Raw genomic sequence first — 10,974 nt, forward strand, 5'->3', positions numbered from 1 at the left:
TTTGGTAAACATTTTACTTATCAAAAGTAAAAGAAAAATGGCACCTCTGACTGATTTCTTTTTTCTAATGATATTTTTAATACAGTTGTGTCAATGTGTTAGCAGCTTTTTCCTGTTGTAGCGGGTCGAGGTGGAGCTACTTTTAACTACTGTAAGTAGTGGTTCATAACCTAGGGATCTGGTCCCCTTCAAAGGGTCACAAGATAAATTTGAAGGGGTCGTGAGATGATTGATTGGAGAGGAAAAAAGATAAAACAAAGTTTTGCAACACAAATCTGTTTTAATTTTTTTATTTTTCTCTAACCTTTGCTTGTTTTTGTGAAATAATGGAACATTTCACCTCTATGGGCCTTTGACAGTTATTTAAATGAAACCTGAGAAGTTTAGAGGGGAAATGTCTCTTTGGTGCAACTGCCAACAACACATAGACATCTGAAACGTGACGAAGGGCCCCAACCAGACAGTTTTTTGTAGAGGGTCACAAGCAAAACGGGTAGGAACCACTGCTTTCATCTTGACAATGTGTTAGCTATATAATTTATTATAAACTTGTAATGTTTTTTATGTTAACAAAATGTAACTATATCTGTCAAATAAATGTAGTGGAGTAAAAAGTACAATATATCCCTCTGAAATATAGTGGAGTAGAAGTAGAAAAACAACAAGAAATGGAAATACTCAAATAAAGTACAAGAACATTAAATCAAAAGCTGCAGTGGGTAGAAATGGAGAAAATATGATTAAAAGAAGTTATTTTTATAAAACTGTCACTATATCCTGCATGAGACAGGTAATCTGAAAAAAATCATGTGCCTCTGGTGTCGTCCGGTGCTCCAAATGGCATCTGCAAGATTTCACAGACTGGAGGAAAAAAACCAATCAGAGCCGAGCTGGAGCCTTGCCATCTCTGAGCAGCTGTCAATCACTCACAAACTCCGGTCAAACGGTCAAATTAGGCAGCGCTGATCAAATATGAATCAATATTCTGTTACTGTAATGTCTATTTCTCGCATAAAATGTTTTCAGAAACATCTTGTAGTGTACTGTTTAGCTGTAAAATGATTTGTTAGATGTTTTAAAGCCTGAAAACAGAGCCATGAGGAGGATCAGAAGTCTAGTTATCTCTCAGAGCACTTGAATTACAATATGCTGAAAGGTTATTGTGGAATTTTAGCCCAATGATGCCAAAATATTCTGCCTACTGCAGGTTTAAGTAACTGAGTAAATGTACTGTAAATAACTGTATTGGTAATTATTGATGTAGGTTTAACATCATGTGTCAGGTCTTTTTGTTATGAAGTCCTGCCGAGCAGGAAGAGCCCAGGTGTGATTACAGGCTCCATTACATTCAGGTGTGCCAAGTTCAAGGCCCTGGTATTGTGCATGCTGACGTGAAGACACTTCAGAGGAACAGTCATTATTAGTGTTACTGTTTGCACCTGAGCTTCTCCTACTAGGACAGGTCAAAATGTGTACCACGAGAAAGGCCTGTTAAGCACAAGCACAAATAACTGCTGTGAATATCTATGTCTGAGGTTTTGTGGCTTTAGCCAGTTGACTAAAGCGATTAGATTTCAGCCGATTATATCATTGTTAACTGAACCTGGAAGTGTGAGTTATAGTTTTACTTGTGGCTGTATTTATTTGGTACTACAGCAGACAGCGTATTTATTTATAGCGCTCACAACAAATTATATTTGATCTAATTACTTGAATATTCTGTGCTGTTGAAAATGTCTTTCTTAAAATGGTAAAATGCACAAGTCTTTAAAAGTCAACAAACAATAAGGACACGTTACAGGTCAGCCTCTTTTTATTTATCACATCAATTCAAGTGTAATAATGACGGTGGGTTATTGCCGAATATAATTCCACTGCTGGTTATAAATTTTATTGAAGTGATAACACCAGCTTCTGAAGCCACCGCCTTCAGTTCATATACACACACACACAAGATCTAAAGACTCCTGATAAGGTAATGTGCTTTAGTTGCTTTTACAATTTGTAAATGCACGCTTATTTTAAAAATACAAAACAGGTTGTATGATATAAAACAAATTGCACCACATGCTGCCTCAAAAAATGAAAATATACAAAATTGAGTATCTCTTTGAGAAGTCTTAAAAATGGTAAAACCAAAAGCATAAAAATATAGGAATCAAACGCATCTATAGGAGAAATATATATAAATGTAGCCCATATTTATTGACTCCACTCAGAAACAAGTCTACAAACTGTTAAAGCCACATGTCATGCCTCTGTGTTCTGCATTTCATTTACCGTATGTACTGTGTGTACTGTATGTTGGCTACACATCCAGTAAAACTCAAAGAAATAGCAGAACAATAACTGATCCTGCACTGAAGTGAAATGAGATCTGTTTTCTCTGTGAGCTGTGGCGTGAGCTTGGTGTCATGTCAGTGAGTTTGAGGCACTGAACCGTAGTGAACCCAGGCGATGATGACAGAGGTAAAGCTTGGCTTGGAACAGGATCTTCACCTCAGCATGCTCAGCAGAGAGAATGACCGACTGACTGACTGACAGAGCAATATTCTCCGTCTGCTCCCCCTCTCTTGTTTCCCTTTTTTAGTGGTCAGCTCATCAGGAGGACATCACAAGGTTAGCAAGAAAGCCTGAAGGAAAAACAGCTTTTAGTCAAACATTTGGTTAACACAGCGAGCCGGAGGATAAGCCGTACGGTGTACAGCTACAGCATCAGTGTTTGCTGATGTGTGGACCAGTCGGAGAGCTCCTTGATGTAGTTTGGACCAAACAGATCAGTGTAGTTCTCTGTGTGCAGAGAGTACGGGTTGTCATCACCAGCACCTGAGGAGCAGAAAACAACATTTAAACACACATGCAAAGACAGGAGCAGATAGGAACTCTTAACTATCATCAGAATTACTCGATTTTAGTTTATATTCTTTGACAACTGCGGCATGTGGTTAATCACACACACACACACACACACACACACACACACACACACACACACACACACACACACACACACACACACACACACACACACACACACACTCACACACACATGGACTTTGGCCTACATGTTTAACTGGCCTTTTGTGGCTTGGTCAACTAAGAAAGATGTGCTTTAATTTCATCTATGATTCACAATAATACTCCCCCTAAAATCCAGATTTTGTTTTTAAAGTGGACCTATTATGCTTATTTTCAGGTGCATACTTGTCTTTTGGGTTTCTACTAGAACATGTTTACATGCTTTAATGATCAAAAAATGCTTTTATATTTGTCAAACCGGCTGTGCTGCAGCACCTCTTTTCACCCTCTGTCTGAAACGCTCTGTTTGAGCTCCTGTTGTTTTAAGCCTCCTGCTGGCCTGCTGTTGTGATTGGTCAACTGAACCAAACTATTTGGACTCCGCTCCAGCTCCACTCTAATTAGCTTTGTTTGAGAGCGTGCCAAACTAGCCGCTAGGCAGGTATTATGTAACTGTTACTTGGTGACATCACCACGTTACAGAAGAGAAGGCGGGATGACTTCAAGCAAGGCGTTTCAGGCAGTTCAGGAGCAGTGTCTCTGTGGGGGAAAGTAACTCCTTTTGCATGGACTTTGGGCTTTGTAACTTTGCAGACCTTTTACATGCACAAAAAACTATATAACACACTAAAGGAAAGGAAGCATAATAGGTCCCCTTTAATCAGCACTGGATCTTTTTGTAGCACTGCATTCATCTGTGAACACGCAGTAATAACCTGCTGCTGATGCAATCTGACAGATTTTTAAATTAACTCAATAAATCAATTGTGTGAAGAAATCATAAAACTGTAGGAGTAAGCAGACTTTAGAAGTCAAGGACAGTCCTAATACACACAGGCACACATACTGTATATATTTGTGTATAAGGACACATATATATATTTCTATAGTGCCGTACAGTGCAAGTGGTCCCACAGTGTGTGTGTTCTCCATCCTCTCTGATCCCCAGTCTGGTTCCAGACGTCAGTGTTGCTTAAGTGGTCCATCAACTACGGGAGACAAAATACCTACAGTCAGTCAGATAGAGACCTAGAGCACCACCTACACAACTCAAACTGCATCCCAGGAATATGCAACTGATCTCTAAGCGGTTAAGTCAAATAGGATGCAGTTTCATCAGGGAACTTTTAGGGAGTCAGTCATTCTGCCAGTGAGAGAGTCTCTATGACAGGATAAGCCACACAATGTTCAGTCAGTCTGATACCTTAAACACAGCCTCATTCTGCTCTTGCTCCTCTGGTTTGGCCTCCCACGTCCCTGAACAACAACAATAACTATCATCATTACCAGGCTACAGAGGCAATGTCTTATATAATCAAATGCTTTGACAACAAGCGTCTCACCGTGTGTTTGCATGATGCCAAACGTGTCTTCCGCAGGGTTCTCCACCTTCTGTGGTGTTTCTGACATGGGTCTTGTTGTTGTGGGTTGCCAAGCATGCGTGGTGTGTGTATCATCACCTGAACTTCTTCCTCGAGGCCTGCTGAACAACCGCAGCCCTGAGAAAAGGGGAGGACAGGACAATGAGGTCTGTCTGAGAGGTCTTTTTTACCTTTGAAGTGGTACATCCATTTTAAAAAGTGCGTCTTACCCCTCCTGCGTCTGTGTGTTTGTGTGCTGGGCAGCATCCTGTAGACTCTGTAGGCGTTGCTGCCTCTCTTCCTACTGTGCTCCCGCAGCTCACAGATGTCAGGCAGCGAGTTCAAGGCGCAGCGGAAATTTGCCTTCCATGTCTTGGGATCTGGCTTGTCTTTGCCTGGACGGTATCGTCCTGAAGTAAACAAGTGTACAGACAACCATTGGTGTGTGTGTGTGTGTGTGTGAGAATTGATCTAAGTTTTGGGGTTGGGCCCCTCTTAATCCCCCTTTTTTGTAAAGTTGTCTTGTCTTGATACATAAATGCTCTTTAAGATAGGGCACTCGGATTAGTTAATAAAGCAGGACCCATCTAGTGGCCCTTATTGTGTCAGTTGACAAATAGTTTAAAGAGTAACTTATTGTAGGCGGAAAAGCAGGAATGACTGCTTCAAGTTTCAAGTGTGTTTCACCTCTGACTTATCTGGCATCACTGGTCGGCTGTGGTTACATGTGGTCAGAAGTGTACTTTTGTTCCACACCCAGCAGAGATGTCACAGGAGTACACCGGTGCATCACTGCAGCAAGGTGAGAAGTTTAACCACTGGAGGTCAGCAGAAACAAGATTTTCAGGGGATGTTACAGGAAAATTCCTGTATATTTAAACCTGGCGTATTACCCATAAATGTCATCATTATGACCCTATCCTCCCTCCACTGGCTTCCTTTCTGTTTTTTTCGGCGGTACTCCTGTCTGTTTCTCCAAGCTGGGGGCGTGCTGACCGTCATCTACTGTAGGTAATACACTGATTACGGATAACTACCTCATACAATACCACTTCAAAACACACAAACTATACCTTCAAACTGTGCTGCCACCATCTATCATCGAGTGTGTGACTTCATCCAGTGTGTTGAGTTCTCATATTTAGCACCACGGTGTGATTTGGATCTCGGCCAGTTCTCTGAATATAATTACCATCCTAAGTAAAAAGATCACTGGAGCTTACAAAGATTCACTATGGATCATTTACAGCAGACAAGGGCTAACAAGAAGAAAAGCAGCACAGTTTGCAGCAGCTATATTACACTCATGCTGCAACCATTAATGACTTGAAAAGAAGAGACTTGAAGTTTTGTGTCAATTTGTTGGGGTTTAATTTGCCCATTTCAGAGCAGCCATCTTGACATGGCATTGCAGGGTAATCACAGGTGTAATTAATAATATCGATTATAGCCCTGTTTACATTTTTAGGTATTGCGCATGCTGGCTCACTGGAATGCCTATGACACTAAATAGAATGGGACCAAAATGAATTCGGTAACACTTCATTTTATGGGTCTGCAAATTTCATGGTAATTAGATGATAATTAGCAAGTAACCTATTTGAAATTTCTGTGGAATTACTGTCAAATTACCCCAATATTTACCTCAAAATGTATCAAAACTACTTAATTATAAACATTATTTAATAATTATATTCCTCTATTTCCCAATAGCTGGTAATTTATTTAATATATTTCCAGGAAAAAAATACAAAGTTAATTGATATGCTTTATTTCCATGTCTGCTGATAAATAGATTATAATTAGCAAATAACTTCTTTTGAAATTTCTTAAAAAAACTCACAATGGTGAGATTTGTTCCTGATCAGAAGTGTCTTCTGTTAGTTTTGGTTTTCCACCTCCGATGAAGAGCAGCGCACAGCCGCTTCTCAAGTAGTATAATTATAAATAATGTTTATAATAAAGTAATTTTCGATCAATTTTGAGGTAAATATTGGGGTAATTTGGCAGTAATTCCAAAAAAATATCAAATAGGGTACTTGCTAATTATCACCTAATTACCATGAAATTTTCAGACCTGTAAAATGAAGTGTTACCATTAATTATATCAATTACACCTGTGTTTACTGTTTACCATGTAACAGAAAATTGCCTATTGATGGTTCAGTTATATAATCTGTGTGCTTTATATTATTGTTACTTTTTCATAGTTTTGTTTTATTAAAGCAAGAGTTGGTAGTGTTCTTCAAAAACATTTTCGTGATATTAGTTGAAATTCTCATTACAAACATCAATAAATCAAATGCTCTGACAAAAAAAAGACAAACAAATCTGGTATCTGAGGTTGTCGCAGGGCTGTTATAAGCCCGACCAATAATTTCATTAGGCCTGAATCAAAACATGATATGGTTACTGTGTTGTTATTGTGGCAGTATGTTTTTGTTGTTTGTGTTATGTGATTATATGTTTTGTTGTTGAGCGCACCAAAATAAATTCCTAATTCCAACTGTGGTTGATGTGGCAATAAATTATTGAATCTTGAATCAATTCATTCATTTCATTCGGGCCTAATCTGACAGCTACATTCATTGGGAAAGAGTTGGTAACACTGGGCTGGGTTTTTCGTTTGGATAATTTTTAAAAACAAGTGTACTCTTACTAGTTTTTCAAGATTATCAACCCTGCCTTTAAAATCTCTTGAATATGGAGCTGAACTTTAGAACATACCATTTGTACACAGAGTGTGCTTTTACATATTAAACTGATGCATATGTTTATTCTAGATCTTGTGTGAAGCAGTCCTGTTGTACTTTGACAGCAATATGATCACCCTGCACATTCACAGCAACTGAACTGGAGCTTTCCCATGATGTGATGCAGCCACAATCACAAAGCGTGACTTTCCCAAGACTGGAGTGTGTGATGGTGTGATATGTGTGTGACAACTTTACTCAACTCAGAACATACAGAAATTAGATTGCAGATAGAACAAAAACATCTGGTTATGACAGTTTACACAAGACGATTATGAAATTATTATTAATAGAATTAAATGTAGGGCTGTCAATCGATTAAAATATTTATTTGCGATTAATCGCATGACTGTCCATGATTAATCACGATTAATTGCAAATTAATCACACATTTCTTATCTGTTCAAAATGTACCTTAAAGGGAGATTTGTCAAGTATTTAATACTCTTATCAACATGGGAGTGGGCAGATATGCTTGCTTAATGCAAATGTGTGTACATATTTATTATTGGAAATCAATTAACAATGACAAATATTGTCCAGAAACCCTCACAGGTACTGCATTTAGCATAAACATATGCTCAAATTATAACATGGCAAACTCAAGCCCAACAGGCAACAACAGCTGTCAGTGTGTCAGTGTGCTGACTTGACTATGACTTGCCCCAAACTGCATGTGATTATCATAAAGTGGGCATGTCTGTAAAGGGGAGACTCGTGGGTACCCATAGAACCCATTTTCATTCACATATCTTGAGGTCAGAGGTCAAGGGACCCCTTTGAACATGCCAACTTAAAAATTGCAAGTTGTGTTAATGCGTTAAAGACATTAGTGGTGTTAAAACAAATTTGCGTTAAAGCGTTATTATCGCATTAACTTTGATAACCCTAATTAAATGTATATGTTTCTTATTTTGTGGATTTCGGAAACAAAGTCATCCACATCCTGAAAATCTAAGCAGCAACAGGGAGTACTGGGTTGGAAAGGTTGTAAATGTGCACACACCAAAAAAAACACATGAAAAGATCAATCATCTTTTTTCCAAGTTTGTTCGTTTGAATTCAGTGTTGGCATATTTGGCATATACGGGTGCTATCTAAGATTCCTGTGAAATTCTTACCGCTTAGCTGGAAACTGTGATCATGATATCACTGTGGTAAATCTCAAAAGACATTGTAGACTGAACAATACAACGCTGGCTGCTCTTAACTGGAAAGACTTCTACTAGCAGCGGGAAACAGACCTGCCGGCAAATCTCATCAGGATGGTTGAAATATTTTCCAAAATGCAGTGAAAATGGTGAAGTGCTGCAGGCACATTTTAACTTTAGATAACATTTAGAAACTTTATTTTTCTTCCAAACATTATGTAAATTCAAGAAATGATACGCTGTACTGAGGATTATACTTCGGACATTTCTCATGATTAAAGTCATCCAGTTAAACCAGTTTTTTTGGGGCATTTTAAACTTCTTTGACAGATCCCTGGTCAGAACTGAACCGTCTGCGTCTTAACCACCCAGCCACCCCATAAAACTGATAAAATGAATGCCAAATATGAAGTGAGGCAAGAGTTAAAAAAAAGAAAGAGAGTCACTTAAGATCTGTTTTACATGTGCAAACACATGACAGTGGAACACAGTTAGTTTAGTTTAATAAATTTGGCACATTGTGATATATTTTGACATTATAAAAATATTATCATCAATATCATGACATTAATTTCAACTATAATGCCCGGCTGTAGTGCTGTGGCTTTTGACACAGGCAGTCCATTTTGTTACTAGAGTTTGCAAATAAAAGCTTGGTATAATATGTAAAGTACAATATAAGCTTGTCATACTGTGGTTTTACTCTTTTGTTGCTCTGCTTCAAAGCATCAGCATGCAAGTGTAAATGTAAGAACACAAGGTATCAAGCAAAGTGCCTTAGATTTATAGAATATGAGCAGTCAACTCAAAAGATAATAAGAAATTGTCTGAATGGACGAGGGGGGGAAAACACATGTGTTGGTGTGGGTCTCCTACCAGTGTGCATGGCCCAGCTCCTGAAGAGTGTAGCATCTCGGTCAATACTCCATCCATGACGAGCGGCATGTTTCCACGGGATTTGGAAGATTCGTGCTGACTGTAAAATAAAAATGTAGTATTTCATGATTCCTTGTTCTCTGTCTGCTGCCCAGGTGTGTATGCATGTGTTTGAGTGTGATGAGGGGTCTACCTGGTCCAGCCAGCTGACTCCTGGATATCCCCCAGACTGAATCTGCTCCTCCAGCCACGGCCTCAGCCTCAGCCGGCCTGGTTGTTGCATGCTGCAGTCCGAGCTTCAGGTGTGCAGCAGAAAGGTGGAGCTACAGCTACACAGGAGTTTCAGCAGTAACAGAAAATTTCTCAGGAGTTCAGATTTAGTCAGAGATTACTGTGGCTGCACCCGTCCTCCTCCGCTGCATTCTTCCAATCAAAGACCTCACAGTTATGACAATCCTTCTCCTTCTCCAATAACTTCCCTCGCTGCTGAAGTGGCTCCTCCAGTTACAGGAAATACTGTTACTGTGGGCCAGTGGTTCCCAACCTGGGGGTCACGACCCCCACTAGGCTTAACGGTCGGTCGCGAGGCCTTCTTGATTTTTTTTTTATTGATTTTATTTTATTGATTTTTCATTTTTTTATTTTGTAAATACAATTGGCCTATATCTCAGAATTTCATTCATATGTGAAGAAAACTAAATTAAATTGTTCCTTTTAAAGTTTGGATTATTATTTAAAGGAAGGGTGGGCGATCTTGAGAAACTAGCAAGAGTATAGGTTGTTAAAAATGATCCATCCGAAAAAAATGATTCCAATGTTGCCAACTCTTTTCCAATGAAAATAGGTAGCTAGCTCCAAAAGTCCCTAAATCTAGAGAGGAAGTCGCCAAGTCGGCAACACTGACAGTCCGTCCCTCAGACCTTCCGCAAAAGCCTCATTATGAACATAAACAACAAACCTATTGTTAGTACTCACAGCTATCAAGCTAGCAGCTTGTGGGAGACTCCGGTGACGCGCACACGGGCAGATTGCACGCAAGTAGACAGGCAGAATGTAATGATTGGACGGGTTTATTACAGTCCTGCACCTGCTACAGATACCTGATTTCTTTCTCTTTTTTTTTTGTCAGAGGATTTGATTTATTGATTGCTGTCGGGAAAAATAACAAAAAACGTTTCTACAATCTCAACCAATCCTGCCTTTAAGATATGAACTAAATCTCACGGGGTAGGGAACGGTGAAGACCTGAACACAAGTTAAATTCACAGAGCCTTCCTTCTCCGCTAAACAGCTTTGTCCTGCATTAGAAGTACGCAGTTAAAACAACCAGAGAGCTGAAAGAACAATGGCCAAGCGTCAGGGAGAAGCAAACACGGAATCTGTCAAAAAAAGAAGACTATTAAATAGGTATGATTGTTAAAATAAAAAAAATACATAATACAGACAGAGAATTGTATGAAAAGTTCCTAAATATAACAGTATAACTCATCTCTGATGCAATATTCACAGGAAATAATCTGATCAAAATTCATCGTAGTCATTCATTTTAAACAAACTTTCTACAGTTATTGCGTTCACTATTTGGTTTAATTGTACAGTTCATCAGTTGTTCTGTACTGTTATTGTTATGCATTGAAAATTATATGAAATATCCATAAATGATGTCACTTAGTCAGGGGTCGTCAGTTTACTCAATGATAGAAAAGGGGTCCCTTAAGGGAAAAGGTTGGGAACCACTGTTATAGGCTATGTTGTTCCCTTCATGACAGAGACTGAGGTGGAGTATGATGAGTTGTGAAGGTCAGTGTGGACGGA

General features: G+C 39.0%; 1 protein-coding gene across 1 annotated transcript; it reads right to left on the bottom strand.

Annotated features, from left to right (window-relative positions):
* Positions 1-2,672: 2,672 nt before the first annotated feature.
* On the bottom strand, positions 2,673-9,442 carry irf1a (interferon regulatory factor 1a). Its single transcript, XM_074625785.1, has 7 exons — positions 9,353-9,442; positions 9,160-9,259; positions 4,610-4,789; positions 4,362-4,517; positions 4,223-4,275; positions 3,917-4,007; positions 2,673-2,826 (listed from the first exon to the last, which is right to left on the bottom strand). Exons 1-7 carry the CDS (start codon positions 9,440-9,442, stop codon positions 2,708-2,710), a joined length of 789 nt encoding a protein of 262 aa, XP_074481886.1. The 3' UTR covers positions 2,673-2,707.
* Between the last annotated feature and the right edge of the window lie 1,532 nt (positions 9,443-10,974).

Source organism: Sebastes fasciatus, chromosome 2, assembly GCF_043250625.1.
Source record: "Sebastes fasciatus isolate fSebFas1 chromosome 2, fSebFas1.pri, whole genome shotgun sequence".
NCBI classification, from domain to species: domain Eukaryota; kingdom Metazoa; phylum Chordata; class Actinopteri; order Perciformes; family Sebastidae; genus Sebastes; species Sebastes fasciatus.

What these genes read in the sequence shown, in the direction of transcription:
- irf1a (XM_074625785.1), bottom strand. Translation starts at nt 9,442, where the DNA reads ATGCAACAACCAGGCCGGCTGAGGCTGAGGCCGTGGCTGGAGGAGCAG. An exon ending in GAGCTGGGCCATGCACACTG is followed by an intron (nt 4,790 to 9,159) that starts GTAGGAGACCCA and finishes TGTTTACTTCAG; the next exon opens with GACGATACCGTCCAGGCAAA. An exon ending in AGAATGAGGCTGTGTTTAAG is followed by an intron (nt 4,008 to 4,222) that starts GTATCAGACTGA and finishes TGTCTCCCGTAG; the next exon opens with TTGATGGACCACTTAAGCAA.